At 44.4% G+C, this 24,164-nt stretch overlaps 1 protein-coding gene across 1 annotated transcript in view; it reads left to right on the forward strand.

Annotated features, from left to right (window-relative positions):
• F13A1 (coagulation factor XIII A chain) overlaps positions 1–24,164 on the forward strand; it is a 205,196-nt gene that overhangs the window by 85,117 nt on the left and 95,915 nt on the right. Inside the window, exon 8 of the mRNA XM_088471783.1 lies at positions 13,275–13,413. Within this exon, the coding sequence (XP_088327909.1) occupies positions 13,275–13,413 (139 nt within the window). The remainder of the gene's footprint in view (positions 1–13,274; positions 13,414–24,164) is intronic.

Here is a 24,164-nt window from a genome sequence, read left to right on the forward strand (position 1 = left end):
TGGGAGAGCTTTCGGCTCTGTTTGGGCCGAAAGCTCTCTGGGGCTTGCGGCCACAAGACCCTACCACAAGGGTCTTGTCGCAAGCCCAATGGTGGCGATGGTCTTGACCATCGCGACCATCATCCTGGCCTCTCGCATTAGCTGTGGGTGGCAACCCACAGTAATGGCAACCCACAGTAATGCGAGCAGCCAGGAGGCCGCTTCATAAAAATAAAAAAAGATGCCCTGATTCAGAGCGAGCGCTCTGTCAGAGCGTCCGGCTCAGAATCAGGGCCTCTGTGTGGGATTATTTCATGATTGTATCTTTCCCTATTTTGGCTTTAAGCACTTATATCAATCACCTATATTGTTCTTGTGTTTATATATTGTTGAGTGCCAGGTGACTCTGTGCTAGTGCTCTACTTGCACAAAATGTAGGCACCAAAATTTATTGCTGCATACAAAACTATACTTAACTGAATCACCGCTCCTGCACCCGCCACCGTTCACTCCTCCCACTCAGCACTATGGTAGAGATGACGTATCTCCCTTCACCTATTGTGCTAGCCGGAAGGTGGAACTCATGAGTGAGCTCCAGCCCATTGCTGACCCTGGGTGCAGCAGCCAAAAAGAATCTTTCTGCCCTTAATTGGCTAGTAAAACAAACACACCACCGTCGGGTAGTACACTCACTGTCAGTGAATGTACTACCCGGTACCAATGGCGTTGTGTTTGTTTTACTATTTAGTGCCGCAGACCGCACTGACCTGGATGGCAGCTGGCAGTGCCCCCCCTCCCGTGCCACTGGGTTAGACAGCGCCCAGGCCATGTGCCTCGCTCGACCCCGCCCTTAGTTACGCCACTGGGTGTGACACATGATCTGGATGATGGAGGGTGAGGGTTGCCAGCCTGGTGAACTGTTTAATTAGTGGCAGCTGGTTCCCTACTACTCTAAACCAGCTGCCTATGCCACGCTGCAGTACTCCCATCCTGTCTGAAACCCCGAATCTCCGCCCCTCCTTTCCTCAGCCCTGTCTGTCTAGAGTTTACTCTACTACTCATGTCCTTGCCTCTCATAGAGTGTCGACCTGCTCCTCTACTCTACACTGTCTTTCCCTGCCCAAAACACCGCCCACTCACTCTATCCCCCTCTCCTCTGTCTGTCTATTCTCCAACTCTCTCCTATTCCCATCTGACACCCTCAGCCTGAGTCCCCACCCATTCCTTTCTGTAGCCTGTCTCTGTATTCCTTTCCTGTACTCTGGAGCTCTGCAGGGACCACCAGACAGGTAAATGTCAGTGAAGGTGTGAAAATGTTTTAATGTTATCTAGAGGGTTGGTACATTTATGCAATCAGGAGGAATGTATGTTTTTTTTGGAGGGGAGTTACTAATATTATCTATGGTGGTGGTGTTGTATTAATGTTTGTGTCACTGTGATATTCTCTGCTTTATATGGCAGTCACTATCATGGTCTCTGTGTTATATGGTGGCCATTGCCATCTTCTCTGCATTATATGGCAGTCACTCTGATGGTCTCTGCATTATATTGCTATCACTGCGATGTTCTCTGCATTATATGGCAGTCACTGTGATGGTCTCTACATTATATGGTGGTCACTGTGATGTTATCTGCATTATATGGTGTTCACAGTGATGCTTTCTTCATAATATGTCAGTCACTGCTATGTTCTCTGCAGTATATGGCAATCACTGCAATGTTCTCTGCATTATCTGGTGGTCACTCAATGTTTTCTGCATTATATGATGGTCACTGTGATCTTCTCTGAATTATATGGTGGTCACTGTAATGTTCTCTGTATTATCTATCAATCACTGCAATATTCTCTGCATTATATGGTGGTCACTGCAATGTTTTTTGCATTTTATAGCAGTTACTGCGATGTTCTCTGCATTATATGATGGTCACTGTGATGTTCTCATTTTGTGTAGTGGTCATTGTAATATACTCTGATTATATGGCTGTCACTATGTGATAGGAGTACAGGGAGCAATACTTAGCCATTGATTCTTGAGACAGTTGAGCCTGTATGCTCCATTGAAAACTGTAGATATCCCATAACCGCAAAATAATTGCACCTGGTGCTGAGGCTAAAAAATGTTTTTCCCTCACCCTACATACATTTCAGTTTTTACAATGTTGTAACAAAACTAGCCAAGGGTGACTACTATCTACAAGGTGGAAAGTGGTGTCTGTATGTGTGTGTGTAGGGGGGGGGGGGGGTTGCTAAGCCAAGTGTTTGCTGATGACATATTTAATGTATGCTGGCAGACTTTAGCAAATCTGGTTCCCATATAAACAGACTTGTAGTAATTCGGCATGTGCGGCTTCACGTATGTTTTCTACCTAAGTCATGAGAAAGCTATAGAGCTGGACTAACGGGAGCCTTAGTGTCCACTTTAAGGTAATGGTAAACTTGCCTATGAACCAAACAACACATCACTGGAGATGTTTATGAACTGAACAGCACAACATTAGCGATATTAATGATACTGTGATTACAAATGCTGTCCCTATACATATATTGCAGAAACCAGTAATCTCTTAAATGGCACACAGAGCTAATTCTACAAGTACGAGGACTGTCCGTTTCTAATTACATAGCTCATTGTTTTATGGAAGGTCGGTATTGTCGTTTCTTTCAATAAATATTTTCCTTCATATTTTTGCTCATATTTATTTGATTATAAGTGCACCAATGCCATCTGCTGCTATCCTGAACAAATATTTATCTTTATGTGTATATATATATATATATATATATAGATATAGATATATATAGATATATATATAGATATATATATATATATATATATATATATATTAGGGGTGTGCACCGGACACTTTTCATGTTTTGTGTTTTGGTTTTGGATCTGGATCTTTCTTCGTGTTTTGGATCTGGATTGGTTTTGCCAAAACCACCCTTCCGTGTTTTGGGTTCTCGGTTTTGTGTTTTGGATCTGTATTTTTTTTTAAAAAAGCATAAAAACAGCTAAAATCACAGAATTTGTGTGTTTTTCTGCTCCTATGCTATTATTAACCTCAATAACCTTAATTTCCACTCATTTCCAGTCTATTCTGAACACCTCACACCTCACAATAGTGTTTTTATGTCCAAAATCTTGCACCGAGGTAGCTGGATGACTATGCTAAGCGATACGAGTGGGCGGCACAAACACGTGGCCCATCTAGGAGTGACACTGCAGTGGCAGACAGGATGGCAGTTTGAAAAACTAGGCCCCAAACAGTACATAATGCAAAGAAAAAAAGAGGTGCAAGATGGAATTGTCCTTGGGCCCTCCCACCCACCCTTATGTTGTATAAACAGGACATGCACACTTTAACAAACCAATCATTTCAGCGCCAGGGTCTGCCACACGACTGTGGCTGAAATGATTGGTTCGTTTGGGCCCCCACAAAACAAGCTGGCAATTAATCTGTCCCTGCATAAACTGGCTCTACGGAGGCAAGATGTCGTCCTCATCCTCCTCATCCACCGATTCCTCACCCTCTTCAGTGTTGTGTACATCCTCATCCTCACAGACTATTAACTCGTCCCCGCTGGAATCCACCACCACAGGTCCCTCTGTAGGTTCTGGAGGCTGGTCTCCCTGGAAGAGTTGATAATTCATTTTTATGAACATCATCTTCTCCACATTTTGTGGAAGCAACCTCCTACGCCTTTCACTGACAAGGTTCCCGGCTGCACTAAACACTCTTTCAGAGTACACACTGGAGGGGGGGCAACTCAGGTAAAATAGAGCCAGTTTGTACAGGGGCCTCCAAATTGCCTCTTTTTCCTGCCAGTACAGGTACAGACTGTCTGACATGCCTACTTGGATGCTGTCACCTATGTAATCCTCCACCATTCTGTCAATGGTGACAGTATCATATGCAGTGACAGTAGACATGTCAGAAATTGTTGCCAGGTCCTTCAGTCCGGACCAGATGTCCAAACTTGGTCCTGACTGCCCTGCATCACCGCCAGCGGGTTGCTTAGGATACCTAAGTGTTTTCCTGGCAGCCCCAGTTGCGGGAGAAAATGAAGAAGGAGCTGTTGACGTGTCACGTTCTGCTTCAGCTGACAGTGTTTTCATCAGCAGGTCTTTGCACCTCTGCAGGCTTGTGTCAGCCGGAAAGAGAGACACCACATAGGCTTTAAACCTAGGATTGAGCACGGTGGCCAAAATGCAGTGGTCTGATTTCAATAGATTGACCACCCTGGAATCCTGGCAAAGCGAATGAAGGGCTTCATCCACAAGTCCCACATGCCGAGCGGAATTGCTCCATCTTAGCTCCTCCTTCACTTTCTCCAGCTGCTTCTGCAAAAGCCTGATGAGGGGAATGACCTGACTCAAGCTGGCAGTACCTGAACTGACTTCACGTGTGGCAAGTTCGAAGGGCTGGAGAACCTGGCACAACACAGAAATCATTCTCCACTGCACTTGAGTCAGGTGCATACCCCCTCCTTTGCCTATGTCATAGGTGGATGTATAGGCTTGAATGGCCTTTTGCTGCTCCTCCATCCTCTGAAGCATATAGAGGGTTGAGTTCCACCACGTCACAACCTCTTGCTTCAGGTGATAGCGGTGCAGGTTCAAGAGTGTTTGCTGGCGCTCCAGTCTTTGGCACGCAGTCGCTGAATGGCAAAAGTGGGCAGAAATTTTTAGGGCCACCCAAAGCGTCTCCTGCACGCCCCTGTCGCTTTTCAGAAAATTCTGCACCACCAAGTTTATTGTGTGAGCAAAACATGGGACGTGCTGGAATTTGCCCAGATGTAATGCCCGCACAATATTGGTGGCATTGTCAGATATCACAAATAACCTTTAACAGACAGACGCACGCTTGGCGCTGCTCCTTTGTTGATGATCGTGTGTGTAGCCACAGTGCACACAATTCACAAACACAGAAAATATTTTTTTATTTTGTTTGGAGTGCACTTTGGGGGTTACAGCACCCTTTAATGGTCAAGCCAGCCGGCCCTTTACTTATGACACAGGTGCACGCTTGGCAGTACTTTGTTGATGCACGTGCGCTACTGCGCACACAATTCACAAACACAAAAAAATATATATTTTTATCTTGTTTGGAGTGCACTTTGGGGGTTACAGCACCCTTTAACGGTCAAGCCTGCCGGCCCTTTACTTATGACACAGGCGCACGCTTGGCACTACTTTGTTGATGCACAGGCTGCTACTGCGCACACCATTCACGAACACAAAAAAATATTTTTTTTTCTTTTTTTTGGAGTGCACTTTGGGAGTTACAGCACCTTTTAATGGTCAAGCCAGACAGTCCTTTACCTATGACACAGGCGCACGCTTGGCGCTACTTTGTTGATACACATGCGGCTACTGTGCACAATTCACAAACACAAAAAAATATATTTTTTTATTTTGTTTGGAGTGCCCTTTGGGGGTTACAGCACCCTTTAACGGACAAGCCAGCCGGCCCTTTACTTATGGGACACAGGCGCATGCTTGGCGCTGCTCCTTTGTTGATGCACGTGCAGCCACAGTGCACACAATTCACAAACACAGAAAATATTTTTTATTTTGTCTGGAGTGCACTTTGGGGGTTACAGCATCCTTTAACGGTCAAGCCAGCTGGCCCTTTACTTATGACACAGGCGCACGCTTGGCAGTACTTTGTTGATGCACGTGCGGCTACTGCGCACACAATTCACAAACACAAAAAAATATATTTTTTTATTTTGTTTGGAGTGCACTTTGGGGGTTACAGCACCCTTTAACGGTCAAGCCAGCCGGCCCTTTACTTATGACACAGGCGCACGCTTGGCACTACTTTGTTGATGCACGTGCGGCTACTGCGCACACAATTCACAAACACAAAAAAATATATATTTTTCTTTTTTTGGAGTGCACTTTGGGGGTTACAGCACCCTTTAACGGTCAAGCCAGCCGGCCCTTTACCTTAGACACAGGCGCACGCTTGGCGCTACTTTGTTGATGCTTGTGCGGCTACAGCGCACACAATTCACAAACACAAAAAATATATTTTTTTTTCTTTTTTTGGAGTGCACTTTGGGGGTTACAGCACCCTTTAATGGTCAAGCCAGCCGGCCCTTTACCTATGACACAGGCGCACGTTTGGCGCTACTTTGTTGATGCACGTGCGGCTACTGCGCACACAATTCACAAACACAAAAAAATATATATTTTTATTTTTTTTGGAGTGCACTTTGGGGGTTACAGCACCCTTTAATGGTCAAGCCAGCCGGCCCTTTACCTATGACACAGGCGCACGCTTGGCGCTACTTTGTTGATGGACGTGCGGCTACTGCGCACACAATTCACAAACACAGAAAATATTTTTTTATTTTGTTTGGAGTGCCCTTTGGGGGTTACAGCATCCTTTAACAGAAAAGCCAGCCGGCCCTTTACTTATGGGACACAGGCGCACGCTTGGCACTACTTTGTTGATGCACGTGCAGCTACTGCGCACACAATTCACAAACGTAGAAAAAATATTATTTTCTTTTGCACTTGGGGGGAGCACCCCTGATGGACAGAGCACCCCCTGGACAACACTACAGCACCCCTTTAGGACTGGGACACTGCACAGGACTTTGGAGTGGACACAGCCCCTATGGACAACTGACTGCACAACACAGTCCTGCCAGCCCCTATGGACTTTGGAGGAGTGGACACAGCCCCTATGGACAACAGCAGCACAGCACAACACAGCCAGCCCCTATGGACTTTGGAGGAGTGGACACAGCCCCTATGGACAACAGCAGCACAACACAGCCAGCCCCTATGGACTTTGGAGGAGTGGACACAGCCCCTATGGACAACAGCAGCACAGCACAACACAGCCAGCCCCTATGGACTTTGGAGGAGTGGACACAGCCCCTATGGACAACAGCAGCACAGCACAGCACAACACTACACTACACTACACAGCCCAGCCAGTGAGAAAATGGCGCCGACACGGGTACCTTATATAGAATCCAAAACCCGCGAGACCCGGAAGGCGGGATGATGATGTTGTGCCTTGATTTCAGATCCGAGTCAAGCGGGAAAAGTCAAGCCTGACTCGGATCGGCCTCGGATCCGGGGGGCTCGGGGGGGTTCGGATTTCAGAAATCCGAACCTGCTCACCCCTAATATATATATATATATATATATATATATATATATAATTATATGTTTTAGGCTATTATTTAGAGGAAATTAAAGACGCTTTAATTCATATCCTATTTCAACTCTAGTTCTTTGTTGCACTGTAAATGCAAGTTACCCCACTTTTGTTGCAGTGAATTTCAAATCAAATTGGAGTCCCTCCTTCAGTCAGTGGTGACACTCTGGCTCTTTGTTTGTTCCTTTCTTTATGGAATTGCTTGAAATTATTCTATGCGAGCTCTTACCCAGAAATTGTTACCATTTGTTAAGCATTTTAAAATAATGTAATCTGTATAAAATTAATTGTTCTGTTTGTTTGTTGTCTATCCAGTTATGCATTCGGACACCCCTGCACCCCGATTGGGATGAAACCAATGCAGGGTGGTCCAGTTGGAACCTGATCAGGTTTTAGGGGGTTAGGGTCCTTGTCGGATCTCCTGTTGGTGTACGCTGGGCAGAACTGTGACCCGGGGAGCCTGTTCTGAGCCTTCCACTGTATGGATTTGGTCAAAAATTTCACAGAGTGGTAAAATTGGATGCCAGAAGACTTGCTAGGGTGTTGAGGCCCCAGTCGGACCTCCTGTTGGTGTACGCTGGGCAGAACTTTGTCCCGGGGATGCTGGCCAGAACTTTCACCGGGGGAAGTTTGTTCTGGGCCTTCCACTGGATGGATTTGGATGAAAACTTCACAGAGGGGTGGCAATATGGTCAGGGATACCTAATGGAGAGGTTGGGGTCCCAGTCAGACCTCACAGCGGAGTGCACCCAGCAGAACTTTGACCCAGGGAGTCTGTTCTGGGCCTCCCACTGGATGGATTTGGATGACATCACATAATAAATAATAAAACTAAATAACTTGAAAGTATAAACACGGGCAACGCCAGGTATTTCAGCTAGTTGTTTTATATATATGTTGCAGTTTTAAATGTATGGTACTAAGGGCCTTATTTATCAACAAGTCTTATCACTCACAACGAATGATAAAACTTGTTGCGTGTAATAAATGGTGCTCAAGCCAATCAGCTCCCAACTGTTATTTTTCAAACAGATGACAGTTGGGAGCTGATTGGCTGGAGCACCATTTATTGTTGTGAGGGATACTCATTGAGGCCCTAAGTGTTAATCTTTCAGTAGCCTATCAAAATTGGAACCAAGTAGCGAACAGGTCCTATATGCATAGTAATAATGCTGTGTACTGAGGGTTGTGTACTGAGAGTATTAAAAAACTCTTTAGGACTAATGCTAGTAGAATTTAGAACGACTGCTTCTTTGTGACTTTAATGCTCTCATTCTCAACATCTCTCAGCTCTAACAATGATTCACAAGATTGCACGCCAAGGATTCCTATTCCTCATATGTTGTGTATCTATGAATGGAAGAATGACTTATATTTTGGAGACTTGAGGGATACACATCAGTATTTTAACAGCCAGTCTTTAACATTGTATCCAAAAAGCTTAAAAGGGGTAGTAGAAAAATGACTTAATCATCAAAGTCACCTATTTACGTTCATAGACCTAGCAGCATTACTACATTAACTTCCAGTAAAAGTACAGCAATGACCTCCGTATTAGCTTTTTTCCCCTGTACATTTACTGAAATGTTTGCTAAAATGTAAAAAAGTAATAATACAAACTTGTTTCTAAAGCATATTTGTTATTTACTCATAAAAAAAATATTTGTCCTATTGTTTGGCTTTTATTTATTTATTTTTTGTTTGTGGCTAAAGCAGGAACCTTGAGATAAAAGCCTCTAGTGCATTGTATTTAATTCTATCATTGAAAAAAATATAGCAGTAAACAGCATTCCTTTGTATGTAATTCCACTTAGTGCAGCCCAACACATACAGTAAGTAGGCTCACATCCAGAAGAGCACTTTTATGGCCCATCATTTACCATCATTGCAGGATTGTTTACTGTGACTCACATGGTCTGTCAGTCTATTTCAATGTTCTACCTACAATCACATTTGGGGATAGATTTGCTGAAGCTTCTAAAACAGACACGTGGTGGTGTTGCCTATAGCAGGCAATCAGAATATGTCTATCGTTTTCTAGAATGCAATACAGACATGATAGCTAGAATTTGGATGCTATGGGCAACACCTCCACTTTTCATGTTTAGAAACTTTAGTAGATCTACCCCCTGTACTTTACCCTTAAGTAATTTGACCATTTCTTGTTTTTCACAATGTAGTATATATTTTATTATAATGTACATGTTATAATAAACTTATGAAAGGTACATCAGGGCTATATGTGCCTAGACAGAGCAACAAAGGCATATGTATTTAGTAAAAGTGTTGAACAAAGGAAGGGCTAACTCCTTTTCTCCCCAGCTTGTCTCATTTAATACATATTTTACTCAAAACTCCTGCCTGCATGTCTATATAATAAATAATTGTGTGTATTGTACTGCGGTTTTCAATGTTGTAGAGAGCTTCTTATTTAGCTTTCCTTTATAACTGACAGTCAGTTGTATCTGGCTAAGTTAAAAATTCTCATTTAGACCCTTTAATACCAAGCATGCTATATAATAAGACCCACACCTGTATACCAAAGCTGGTAAATTGTGGGCTTACTAGTAACTAAAATATTATACCTCAGTCAAGTAAAACATCTATTTAGGAAGGATTGGGTAGCTGGGATGCTGACTACAGGACATATCTTCCAAATGTCACAAGGTAAACAGGAAAGTCCCGATTCTAATGAACTGCCCCATCCGTCAGGACTTGGGACATTTGTACAGAGCAATTAAGTGCTACTTTTGGGGGAGAGGAGGTGACTGATCCAGCTTAGCACTTCAGACGCACTACCCTCAGGTCACATGGAATGTGCCAACTACATGACACGACCATGCACCCAAAATGATGCAACCACGTCCCCATTTTAGAGGAGATGTGGCTGTACTCCAATTATAAAGCCTAGAATGTTTTATGGGGCTAGTGCATCTGTTGTTTATCACTCAGAGGCATGTGAAATATTTTTTAAATACTGGGCCTGATACAGAGACGGACGCAGCAGCGATGCTAATATTTGGTAGTGCAGAAGGAGGCATCTGTAGGGAAAAGACGCCTCCTGATAACATGTCAGATCTGAGTGCTGCATTCTAAGGTGCAGCATTGGATCGCCATCGTCGCAATGGCCGCAGTAATCACCCATCTGAGTAAGCTTACTCAGAATGGGCAATGAAACTGCTTAGCCGGGATCCGGAAGTCTGCTTCGGAAGACGCAGAGCTGGGCCCATCACTCCTGGAAAATGGGGGCAACACACCTCCGTTTTCCAGGAACACAGGCCGGCTCCACCCACTCCTTGCCCCTAAATGGTCTCAGCCTGTCATGCAGGCTGCGGCTTTGGGGAACTGCGAGAGATCTCGCAGTAGAAGACGGGCGCATGCGCAGTACAGATCTTCTATCATCGGAGATGTACACAAGCCATCGAGTTTGCGTACATCTTATGAGGCTCACTGTTCCTTCCTCTCCATGTGACTAAAAATACTCTACTATAAAGAATTTTTATTACAATCTACAAATCACCTAATTATTGCCCTGGTGTCATTTATATTATATTTAATGTGCTCATGGCTGTACTTGCTTAGTAAATCTGTCCTTAAATGTGCCAGGATATATTTTCCCTGTAACTGCACATCCGCCAGCACAATACTTGAATTTCATCATGCTTGTGTGTTAGCTGACAGATAACTACAGTATATACTGTACAAATGTTCATCTCTCTGGCTGGAAAATCCTTTATCAAAAATGTATTAAGCAAAAAATACCTACTGTATAATGTACACTGTGACTGACCAGAGAATGCAATAGCACTAGCTATATCTGTGGTATTATATATACGGCTGGGAGTCTATGAATGTTTACATTGCTCAGCACTAAGGACATGTGGATTATATTTGATTTTTACTACATACAGGAATCTAGATCCTGTTAGAGTCTATGACATACTGTAATAGGTGAGTTGCATCTAAAGTTATATGTAGGCACAAGCTTCTACATTAAATATACATTGTATTATTGTTTTGGCCCCTGCTTTTACATAGCTAACATGCTTCTTGATAGTAACTGTATTCGTTTATAAATAAATCAAAATATTGCCTAGGTACTAATGGTCAATTTGCCAAAATTGTGATAAAAAACAAATTTTTCTTTCCTCCTTTTTTCCTTCTCCCCCTTTCCCAACATATATGGCCTCCGTATTACTACATGGGGTGTGCAGTAAAAACACTGCCACTACTAAGGGGCATATTCAATCACCTGCGAAAAGTCCCGTACTTTTCGCATGCTGAACTTTTCGCCGACATTGCTGGTTTTCCATACGGAAAAGTATCGCACTCGTCCCTGCTTATCCCGGTATTCAATTACAAATCAGTGAAAACGGAACCCGGCGAATTCAAAACTAGTGAAAAGTCCTGTCAGATTTGGGGAAATCAGCCTGACACCCCCAAAAGATGCACGGACATTGGGAATCATTCTAGATGCCCCCGAGTAGCCCTGCTGAAGGTATTTGGGGTACTTAAATGATCTCAATAGCTGCTAATTAGCGTCTTTGCACAAGTGGTGAAGAATAGCATTTTGCAGGTTTTTTGCAGAAAATAAGTAGTCCCAGCAAATTTGTGGTACATGAAAATGGGTGCTAGCATATTTTGAAGTTGCTAAAGTAAAGTTTTAAAAAACGTAAAAAATCCACCTGCCGCAAACACCTACAATCTTAAAAACACCTGGGGCATACTTGGGGACCCCCCTGGAGTCTATTTCGCTAGTTTTTAAGTTTGTCCCCCAACTATGATTTTTTTTTGCCCCAAAAAGTACTTTTTTGGGGTGCTCTAAGGGGTTTTTACTTTTTTTTTACACAGTTTACCTTTGGGGGGCTGACCCAAGGGTGCAGGGTGGTTTCCGCAAGTTTGCACCCCAAAATCCCAATTCTGCACTTTTTTCTGCCAGCTTTCATAGGCAAATCTTTTTTGCCTATTTCAATGCATTTACTTTCCTCACTGGCAAAAAGTCTTTGGAATTGAATACGGGGAAAAGTTTTCACCTGGCAAAATGACGTCACCGGGAAAAACTTTTCGCCGAAAATGGCTTATCGCGGCTAATTGAATATGCCCCTAAAACTGCAGTGTAAGCCGGCCCGGGATAGGGGAGAATGGAACCAGCCCAGCTGAAACTTTCCCGCTTTCCCAGTGGCCCAATTTGCCGCTGTCTAGTGTTATTATTAATATATAGCCACTTACTGTACTGGTACATGAGGGCATTGTTACTATCTTTAATTTCAGTTCAGTTATATATACTGTAGGTGATAGCATACAATCTAAAATTAAATTACATTAGATAGTTACAAACTAGCTTTTAAATTGACAGATTAACATAATTATATAATACAGCCCTACTAATTACAGGAAGAGACAGTTGGAAGAGGGCCCTGCTCATGAGAGTTTATAATTATGAGGAATATGGGCAGACACAAGGAGGGAGAGGTGCGCAGCTCTGTGTGGTTCTAGAAAACTAGAAAATTCCACATAATTGGGCTAATTGAGAGGTATGAAACAAGATAGATATAAGCATTTCAGGGATTAATGGATCATTAGAAAAAGAGGTAGCTTCACTGTTTATATTATGGATAACAGAATTGATAGGTAGAATTAATTTTATATAAACAGATTTATTTCTATCTCTCGATTTATATAGAGAAGAATAGAGAATTGTAATGTATCCATTTTAGACAACATCATGATATTACTCTTGAAACAATGATAAAGCCATAACTTTCTATGTCTTTTGCTGTACTTTGTCACCATATTCTCTTCCTGACTGATCTTTTCTTACCAAGCAGTATTTTATATCATATGTATTTAGCATGTCTTATATTATGTCTATTGTATGCCATCTAAACTGTGCAGGTTTCTGCTAGGTTTCAATGGGTGTAATTAGTTATGGCAATCTTCTGTATTGTGAAGCAGAATCTTGTTATCTAGTACAGAACTTAACACTAAACATTAGCATGAACATAGAATAAGCTATTCCGATAAATAACACTAGTGACTGTGCAAGTAGAGTAATGTCTCGTTTCTGATTATCTCATTTATTAGTAAAAAAAGCTTTATTATTCTGCTTGCAGTTCTGAGAAGTCTTGGAATTCCTGCACGACTTATTACCAATTATTTCTCTGCCCATGACAATGATGCCAATCTACAAACTGATTTCTATCTGGATGACGATGATACAATTAACACCACACTCACTAAGGACTCCATCTGGTAGGTTATGGATTAATGATGCATTTCTGAATGATTATTTTCTTATTTTTCTTTCATGTGATGATTTGTCAGACAGTTATTACATAAAATATGTGATCTGAAACAGTGATCATTGTTAGACACATACAGTTTATGAGCTGTATTGGTGCAGTGATATTAGGTACTGACAAATGAGGAAGTTGGTTCTAATGTATGCAAAAAATGTCCTGTCAAGCTAATGCTTAGACTTGCCTGGCATTGTACATACTGTACATCCCAAAGACAGTTCAACAATAGTGGGGATTATTGACTAGTCTGAAAGTAAGAGAAAGGCAAGTACTTAGGAAAGCAGAACAAAACATTTTAACTAGCTTCTCGATGCCTGTAGCTTACAATAATAGTTACACGTATTATTTGTTAAGCTACTGTTGCAACTGTGTCAAATAATTCCAGGTGTTGATTTTCTTTTAATCTGTTCCAGTTTATGTCAGGAGTCACCTTGCAGTAAAACCACCAGTGGCCCTTGCCAGTGTTCCAGCCAGGGGCCTCCACTCCACATTTTTTATTTACGGCGAATACTATACAATAAGAGAAATTTGTGGGGATTAAGGGGCCTATTCATCAACACTAAAATAACGGTTTAAAGGACATTTTCCTTAATTACTGTTTCAGTAGTAATCATTAACACACATATGTCTGATATCTCCTGGTTAAGTCCGTCTGCATTTAATTTCCACTATGGGGATATGGAAATTAGGCTATTCATCAAATTCTGGAAATTATGTATTTTCGGAATTTGATGGGGTTGCTCTACGCCACTCTCAGGTGGCCTATAGCGGGTGATACTTACCTGCCTTCAGCTGGGCAGGTCCTCCTCCGGCTCGATCCAGCGCTCCCTGGTCCCTTGTCTGGCTCCGGCTGCTGCTCTGACACTTTGTTCTCACGACAGAACACAGTAAAGTTTAGAAAAAAAATTTTTTTTTTTTCTTTCTAAACTTTACTGCGTTCTGTCGGTAGAACACAGTGTCAGAACAGCAGCTGGAGGCAGCTGCAGCGACCAGGTAAGTGGGGGACAGGGGAGGGGCAGGAGGCAGGTGGGGGGTTGGGGGGGGACACAGAATTACAGCAGCTGTAGGCAATGCTGCGCATGCACTGCTTTTACGAATGTAATGGTGCATGCGCAGCACTGATTACAGCTGCGGTAACTTAGCGTAGGTAGGGAAAAGTATCTATTTCCTGAAAGGCTGTTATCACAAAAATTACAGCTTTTCGGAATAGATACTTATGGAGAGGATGAATGATGAATTTCTCCAGTAATTAGGTAGAACTCCATGCAAGTTCTAAACCTATTTACCTCCAGAGAATTTTTAGTAATGATGAATAGGCCCCTTAGTGGGAAAAGATAAAATGGCAAATATTATTTACCTGCACGCCATCAACCTGTTGTTTTTGGCAATGCCCTGATGGCTTAATGGTCTTCAGCAGGAGATCCTCTCTCCTGCTCTGGTGGATCTTGCATGGAATTGCCAACCCCAGTCCTCATTATGTGAATGGGAATTTCATAGGGTATAGGGCTAGACCTTAAAGAGCAGTCTGCTAAAACATTAGGGGACCTATGTTTCATCTTGGAAGTCATCTCGCCACCTGAAGTTTAATCTTTCCAAAAAAGAATTAAAAATATTTCCACCGGCCAATAGTTTTTACCAACCTGATATCTCTATGCCTGTATAACTCAACAATCAACCCTACTGCACAAGCTCACTGCCAAGGTGTCATCCTTGACTCTGAACTGTCTTTTGTTCCCTACATTCAATATGTTTCCAAATCCAGTTACATACATCCATTATACAATCATATCTTACACAGGACACTGTAAAAACTCTAAAGCTGAGTACACAGATCAATTGATCGGCCAATATATCTGGTGCTCGTCGGCAGGGCCGGATTAACAATGGGGCAGGTGGAGCTACAACTCCAGGCCCTCCCATTGAAAATAGGCCAACATACACTGACTGTGGTGCAGACAGGAAAAATAATTTCTTTTCCTGTCACCACCAGCCCAGCTAACTCTTCCCCCCGGCCGCCAATAGCTAAGTTTAACCCTTCCCCACACCCCCTTGGCGCCCCCCCCTTCCCCACGACCGGTGAACCAGCTGACCGAAGCCCCGCCACCTTTGACCCGCAAAAACATCGCCCCCTGACCATCCTGCTCTAAAGATGTGTCTACCATCCTGTCTCCTAGCTCAGGAATCAGGAAAAGGCAGTCCAGCAGGCCAGATTAACTTCCCACAGGTCAGTGTAATGTCTGGCCCCTGAGTATTTATATATATATGTATGTATATATATTTGTATGTATATATATAATATATATATATATATGTGTGTGTATGTATGTATGTGTATATATGTATATATGTACTCTTCTGTCCCTGACAAAACGTTGGCAAAATAAAGGACCGTTTTAAATCTTAAATAAGTCTACCGAGTGCCGTCCTTTCTCTACCCATATGTAAGTATTTATATATGTATGTATGTGACTATATATGTATATATATATATATATATGTATATATATATATATATATATATACACACACACACATATATATATGTGTACTGTGTATGTATATATATATATATATATATATATATATATATATATATATAGAACTCACAGGGGCTCTGCACTCACCATAATAACTAATAATAATAATAATAATAATAATAATAATAAACATAATAAACAGTGGGGTTTTATTATTATTATTATTAGTTATTAGGGGTGTGCACCGGACACTTTTCGTGTTTTGTGTTTTGGTTTTGGATCTGGATCTTTCTTCGTGTTTTGGATCTGGATTGGTTTTGCCAAAACCACCCTTCCGTGTTTTGGGTTCTGGGTTTTGTGTTTTGGATCTGGATTTTTTCTTAAAAAATAAAAAAAAAACGCTAAAATCACATAAATGGGCCTTTTTTTGTTCCTACGCTATTAATAACCCCAATAACATTAATTTCCACTCATTTCCACTCTATTCTGAACACCTCACACCTCACAATATTGTTTTTAGGCCAAAAGGTTGTACCGAGGAAGCTGGATGACTATGCTAAGCGACACAAGGGGGCGGCACAAACACGTGGCCCATCTAGGAGTGGCACTGCAGTGGCAGACAGGAAGCCAATCAGCGTTATGGTGCCCATTTGCATGTAGCACGAACCCGGGAGATCCGTGCTACATGCATCTGTGTGATTGGCACAGAGCAATGACAGGTCCGTGAGACCCGTCTGTGCTGCTGTGGTAAAAAAAAAAAAAAAAAAAAACCTGTGTAAAAAAAGAAAAAAATGGCGTGCACCCCCCCAAAAAAGAGCAACCAGCCCCGGGCATAAGTAACCCAGTGCTGGGTGTGCTTAAATACAGGGGACAAACGACGTAGGGGTCCCCTGTACTTAAGCACAACCAGCACCGGGCTAGTCAGAACCAGCGCTGGTTGCCAAAATACGGGGGACAAACGACGTAGGGGTCCCCTGTATTCTGCGCAACCAGCTCTGGGCTCTGATCCGGTCCTGGTTCTGGAAATATAGGGGACAAAAAATGAGTAGGGTTCCCCTGTATGTTCCAGAACCAGCACTGGACTTTTTCTAGCGGGGGGCTGATGCCACAGCCAGGGGAGCCCTTTCACCGGGCCCCCCAGCCGCAGCATCAACCCTGACCGCTAGTCAGCCCAGGCCGGGGATCCCTGGAGAGCTGGGGACCCCCCCAATAAAGGGGTCACCCTCTCCAGGGCACCCCAGGCCCAGGCTGATAGCCCGGGGCTATCCCCGCCACCCCTGGTGGCGGTGGGTGGCGGGTTGATTGTGTGGTGTGGTGTAAATAAAGAATATCAAACATTGTCTTTACAAGTAGAACTGCAAGTCCCAGCTAGCCTGCCCCGCATGCTGGTACTTGGAGAACCACAAGTACCAGCATGCAGGGCATTAAGGGCCCACTAGTACCTGTAGTTCACCTGTAAAAAAAATGTTTAAAAAAACACAGGACACACACACCGTGACAGTATAAGTTTATTAAACATACATACACACACACACATGTACACATACTCACCTATGTAACCTGTAGCATCGGTCCACTTGTCCGGTAAAGTATCCCTAGGGGACCTGTGAAAAAAAACATACTCACCATCTCCTATGCGAGGTTCTGTCCTCTTCGTTCCAAAGTAGGCATCCCCGGACTTGGCAAAAAAAAAAAATGAAAACGCGATCCACGAACTTAGTACCGTTCTATAGAACGGTACTTCCCGAATGAGAGCTTAGCGCCGGGGTATCACCATGGAAACCCCGCTGCTAAGCGTTCATTGGCTGAGAGAGGTCATCTCCCGTCTCTCAGCCAATGAACGGCTCCCTCCATTGTAGTCAATGGTGGGAACCGCAGGGTAAACTTTAATAACCTTGCGGCTCCCAGCATTGACTACAATGGAGGGAGCCGTTCATTGGCTGAGAGAGACGGGAGATGGCCTCTCTCAGCCAATGAACGCTTAGCAGCGGGGTTTCCATGGTGATACCCCGCCGCTAAGCTCTCATTCGGGAAGTACCGTTCTATAGAACGGTACTAAGTTCGTGGATCGCGTTTTCGTTTTTTTTTTTTTGCCAAGTCCGGGGATGCCTACTTTGGAACGAAGAGGACAGAACCTCGCATAGGAGATGGTGAGTATGTTTTTTTTCACAGGTCCCCTATGGATACTTTACCGGACAAGTGGACCGATGCTACAGGGTTACATAGGTGAGTATGTGTACATGTGTGTGTGTGTGTGTGTGTGTGTGTGTATGTATGTTTAATAAACTTATACTGTCACGGTGTGTGTGTCCTGTGTTTTTTTTAAACATTTTTTTACAGGTGAACTACAGGTACTAGTGGGCCCTTAATGCCCTGCATGCTGGTACTTGTGGTTCTCCAAGTACCAGCATGCGGGGCAGGCTTGCTGGGACTTGCAGTTCTACTTGTAAAGACAATGTTTGATATTCTTTATTTACACCACACCACACAATCAACCCGCCACCCACCGCCACCAGGGGTGGCGGGGATAGCCCCGGGCTATCAGCCTGGGCCTGGGGTGCCCTGGAGAGGGTGACCCCTTTATTGGGGGGGTCCCCAGCTCTCCAGGGATCCCCGGCCTGGGCTGACTAGCGGTCAGGGCTGATGCTGCGGCTGGGGGGCCCGGTGAAAGGGCTCCCCTGGCTGTGGCATCAGCCCCCCGCTAGAAAAAGTCCAGTGCTGGTTCTGGAACATACAGGGGAACCCTACTCATTTTTTTCCCCTGTATTTCCAGAACCAGGACCGGATCAGAGCCCAGAGCTGGTTGCGCAGAATACGGGGGACCCCTACGTCGTTTGTCCCCCGTATTTTGGCAACCAGCTCTGGTTCTGACTAGCCCGGTGCTGGTTGTGTTTAAGTACAGGGGACCCCTATGTCGTTTGTCCCCTGTATTTAAGCACACCCAGCACTGGGTCACTAATGCCCGGGGCTGGTTGCTCTTTTTTGGGGGGGGGGCACGCCATTTTTTTCTCTTTTTACACAGGTTTTTTTTTTTTTATTTACCACAGCAGCACAGACGGGTCTCACGGACCCGTTAGTGCTCTGTGTCAATGACACAGATGCAAGTAGCACGGATCTCCTGGTCCGTGCGTGCATCTGTGTCATTGAAATACACAGCAGCACAGACGGGTCTCACTGACCCATCTGTGCTCTGTGTCACTGTCAATCACACAGATGCATGTAGCACGGATCTCACGAGTCCGTGCTACATGCAAATGAGCACCATAATGCTGATTGGCTGAGAGCCGTGACAGACGGCTCTGTCAGCCAATCAGCACTTTGCCCATTAAAGGCAAAGGCATTTTTTTTTAAATGGCCGCTCGAGGCAAAACCTCGAGATCCGACAGCAGATCTCGAGGTTTTGCCTCGGGAGAGGGATCCGGGGCAGACAGGGAGATCCGAGCTTGGGCTCGGATCGCCCCGGATCCCCGAAGTTCGGGTGGGTTCGGTTCTCAGGGAACCGAACCCGCTCATCCCTATTAGTTATTAGGGTGAGTGCAGAGCCCCTGTGATTTCTATTTAAACAATGTGGTCACATACCATGTTGCACCCCAAAACTAGGAATGGTGAGTGCCGTGGATTAGTGCTTTTATGTTTATTATGATTCATTTTTATAATTAATCATTTTTGTGATCACATTTTCTCATGCACCCCTTTTAACTAGTTATCTAACTTGTGTCAGTTGTTTTCCTAGGTGCTTTGCAACAGGTGTGCTTGGTAACTGTCTCACATTTAAAAGCAAAGTTGCTGTGAGCTTTAAACCTTGATAGCATACCCTGAGTTTAACACCAATGTGATGGCTATGTCCATGTTATGATTCTGAGCAATAGAGTAGGGACAGTAAAGTGGGGTCCTGTGACGATAGGCTGCAAGCTTAAATGCATTGATCAATTCATGAACCAAAACCCCACTGTTTGTTATGTTTATTATTATTATTATTATTAGTTATATATATTGAGAGTGGTGGTGGTGTTTGGAGTGAAGGACAGAGGGCCTGATTCAGAGCCGGACGCTCTGAAAGAGAGCTTGCTCTGAATCAGGGCGTCTTTTTTTTTTTATGGAGCGGCCTCCTGGCCGCTCACATAGCTGTGGGTTGCCACCCATTGGGCTTGCGACGAGACCCTTGTGGTAAGATCTTGTGGCCGCAAGCCCCAGAGATATTTTGGCTCTAACAGAGCCGGAATCTCTCCACTGACATCACGAGTGATGTCAGTGGGGCCGCCAACAAATGGCATGCGTTCTCATGGGAACGCCTCCATTTGGGCAGCCACCCCCCCGGACCGCCCACCAAAGGGGGTGACCTGTCACTCAACATCGACAGCTCGCCCCCTTTGGTGCGAGACCTGGATTGCCCGTCTCTAGCCGGGTCTCGCGCATGCGCACGACGGAGCTGGCTCTGTCGTGCGCATGCGCTGTGGGCCACCATTGACCTGGTTGCGAGCACTCAGCGCTTGCGACCGGGTCTGAATCAGGCCCAGAGAGTGGCGGATTTCCAACAGTAGCTGCTTAGGTGGAAGGTAGGCGCCAGCAGTAGCTTCCATTGAACTAAACATACCCACAGCACAGGGCACACTCCTATCTAAACCACACCTACACCACACTGGTCACGACCCCACATCACCAGTCAGACTTTGCAGCACTTGTCACACCCCCAACAGCGACACACAATAGGCCCTTCATGAATTTCAGCTCCAGGCCCATGTGGACGTTAATCTGGCACTGGCTGCCTGCATACATTGTGATGTCACAATGCAGGTCACAGCATTATAAACAGAATGCCCAGTTACTGGCAGCCATTTTGTAGAGACAATCTCTCTTACATTAATACTCCCTGAGTAGTTCCTGTTTATATAAGCAACTTTGGATAAAGACTACTGATAGACTTTGGATGAAATCTTTCAATAAGGTCCTAAACAGCAACATCTTCAGAAAAAGAATCTGAATAATATCTTTAGTTAAGAACTATATAACAAATTTTGGCCTGTCACTTTTACCTTATCAGACACCTCCCTCCATTTTATCTGGAGATTTTAATTTAGAAAAAATAGAAAAAGCTAATTATTCATCTAATATGATGCTTCGTGACTTAAGATGGGTAAAAACTTGTCCAATCCTCCGGGAACCAACTCCACACCAAACTGTTGAAACAATCCTACTGGAGATTTGGACATATATATAACTTCCTATATATTCCTCCACACCTGAACAATACTGCAGCAGAACTCATATCTGGATGTGCTAAAACAATCTACTGAAAGGATTGTGTCACCGTCCACACTTTTCCAATCATTGGCAGACTAGCGGCTACTCACAGGCAAGGGCGTAGCTATAGTAGTTGCAGAGAATGGGGCTGCTAAGAGTCCTAGGTCGCCTCTGGGGCCTGGTCCTCTCCCTGCACCGAGTTACACTGCCATCTCCTAAACCCCGGTTTTTCTATTCTCAACTGATTGCTGCTGTATGGCATCTGGACCCAGAGCTGATCTGAGTTACAGCCATCTTTAGCTGCTGCCAGCATGCATTGTGATGTCATAATGCAGGTAACAGCACTATCATCAGGAAGCTTAGCTACTGGCAGCCATTTTCTTGTGACATTTTGTACTACATTGATACTCTCTGAGTTGTTCCTGCTTATTTGAGCGACTTTGGAAAACGACTACTGATATGGACTTTGATTACATTTTTCAATAAGGCCCTAAACAGCAACATCTTCAGAAAAAGAATCTGAATAATATCTTCAGATAAGAACTATATAACAAATTTTGGCTTGTCACTCTTATCCCATTAAACACCTACCTCCATTTTATATGCATCTTTTAATTTATAAACAATGGAAAAAGCAAATGATTCATCTGATATGACACTGCATGAGTTAAGATGGGTAAACAATTGCCCTATTTTCCAGAGAATCAAATCCAGACCAGACTGTTGACACAATCCTACTGGATTTGGAAGCAGATTCAACACCCTATATATTCCTGTACACCTGTACAATTTTGCAGCAGCATTTAGATCTGCATCTGCTAGAACAATCTATTGAAAGGATTGTGTCACTGTCCTCACTTTTCCAATCTTTGGCAGGCAAGGTACTACTGACAAGCAAGGGCGTAGCTACAGTAGGTATAGAGAAAGGGGCTGCTAACAGTGCAAGGCCACCTTTGGGGCCTGGCCCTCTCCCTGCATGGAATTATAATGCCATCTCCTAAACCCCGGCTTATCTATTCTCACATGATTGCTACTGCAGGGCATCTGGGCCCAGAGCTGATCTGAACTACAGCCATCTTTAGCTGCTGTCTGCATGCATTGTGATGTCATAATGCAGGTCACAGCACTATAATCAGGAAGGTTAGCTTAGCTGGCAGCCATTTTGTGGTGACATTTTGTCATACATTGATGCTCTCTGAGTAGTTCCTGCTTATTTAAGCGACTTTGGATAACGACTACTGATATGGACTTTGGATTAAATCTTCCAATAAGTTCCTAAACAGCAACATCTTCAGAAATAGAATCTGAATAACAGCTTCAGGTAAGAACTATATAGCACATTTTGTCCTCTCACCTTTAACCCATCAGACACCTCCCTCCATTCTATCTGGAGATTTTAATTTCGAAAAAATAGAAAAAGCTAATAATTTATCTAATATGATGCTTCATGATTTAAAATGGGTAAACAGTTGTCCAATCCTCCGGGAACCAACTCCACACAAACTGTTGACACATTCCTGCTGGACATTTGGATACAGATTAAACACCCTATTTATCCCTTCACACCTGTACAATCAGTGTCGGTCTGGGACTTGAAGGGTCACCAGGGGATTACAATAGTAGGGGCCGGTGAAGGGGTGTAACCATCGGCCAAAGTGAGTGAACCAAGTTAACAGAGAGGCTTGGCAATAATATGTGCAAATAAATGAAGGAGGAGCTAACTAGCAATAAACCTCCCAAAAGCCAGAGAAAGGGTGTCCTGATTAATAAATGGACTCCACAGTGTGACATTAATAGAAAATAATGGTTTTATAGACATGCCAATCCAGCTTTTAACTTATAAAATTTTAATTGAACTACTGAAAAGAATCTAATTACTGAGACTGATAGTCTTCATTCTAGCACCTTGCACCTGTCACAACTCGTGATGTTCCCCTATCCTGCCTGGTGTGCTGCTCTCTGCTGTGGTGCATCTAGCACACTCAGCTGATACAACTGTTAAGGCTCAGGTCAGATAATTGGGTATTAGTCCCGCTACGGCCTTGAGGGCCGGAATACCTTGGCTTGATGCGGCCGTGTAGCAGAATTGAGGGCTGAAGGTGCCTGGTTGGATCAGGCCTGTGGGCCGGTAGGTTGAGATGCAGCCTTTGGTGCCAGAAGCAGCCTTGAGAGCTGGAGGTGACTGGTTTGCTGAGGCCTGTGGGCCAATAAGATGAGGTGCGGCCTTTGTGCCGGTAGCAACCAGGGCTGGTTGTGGCCTGAGGGCCAATAGGATGAGGTTCAGCGTTTGGGGCGGTAGCAGCCTCTGGGCTGGTTGTGGTCTGAGGGCCAGTAGGATGAGGTGCAGCCTTTGGGCCGGTAGCAGCCTCTGGGCTGGTTGTAGCCTGAGGACCAGCAGGATGAGGTGCGGCCTTTGGACCGGTAGTAGCCTCTGGGCTGGTTGTGGCCTGAGGGCCAGTACTAACAGTCACTGAAAGGAGTTGCAGCCTATGGGCTGTGAGGCAGCCTCCAGGCTGTGCAGCAGCCTCGAGGGCTGGATGAACTTGGCAAGGAGATGCTGGGGTGCGCTGAGTGCCGCTGGGATGACACCAGCGGTTGTAAACTGCGTAGTGTACTCTGGACACTGAAGTGCACTTAGTGCCACTGGGATGACACCAGCGATCGTACATAAGATTGCGTACTCGGGACGCTAAGGTGCGCTTAGTGCCGCCGGGATGGCACCAGGGATAGTACACAAGATTGCGTACTCAGGACGCTGAAGTGCACTTAGTGCCACTGGGATGACACCAGCAATAGTACACAAGATTGCATACTCAGGACGCTGAGGTGCGCCCGTGCAGCCTGGATGGCACAAATGGCTGGTGACAGGAATGCAGACCGAGCTGCCCAGATGACACAAATGGCTGGTAATACTTATGGCAGACCATGCCGTCTAGATGACACAAGCAGCTGGTACAATGGGGCTGACTAGACACAGGTAACTCGA

Source organism: Taudactylus pleione, unplaced genomic scaffold, assembly GCF_031769625.1.
Source record: "Taudactylus pleione unplaced genomic scaffold, aTauple2 ptg000116l, whole genome shotgun sequence".
Lineage (NCBI taxonomy): Eukaryota > Metazoa > Chordata > Amphibia > Anura > Myobatrachidae > Taudactylus > Taudactylus pleione.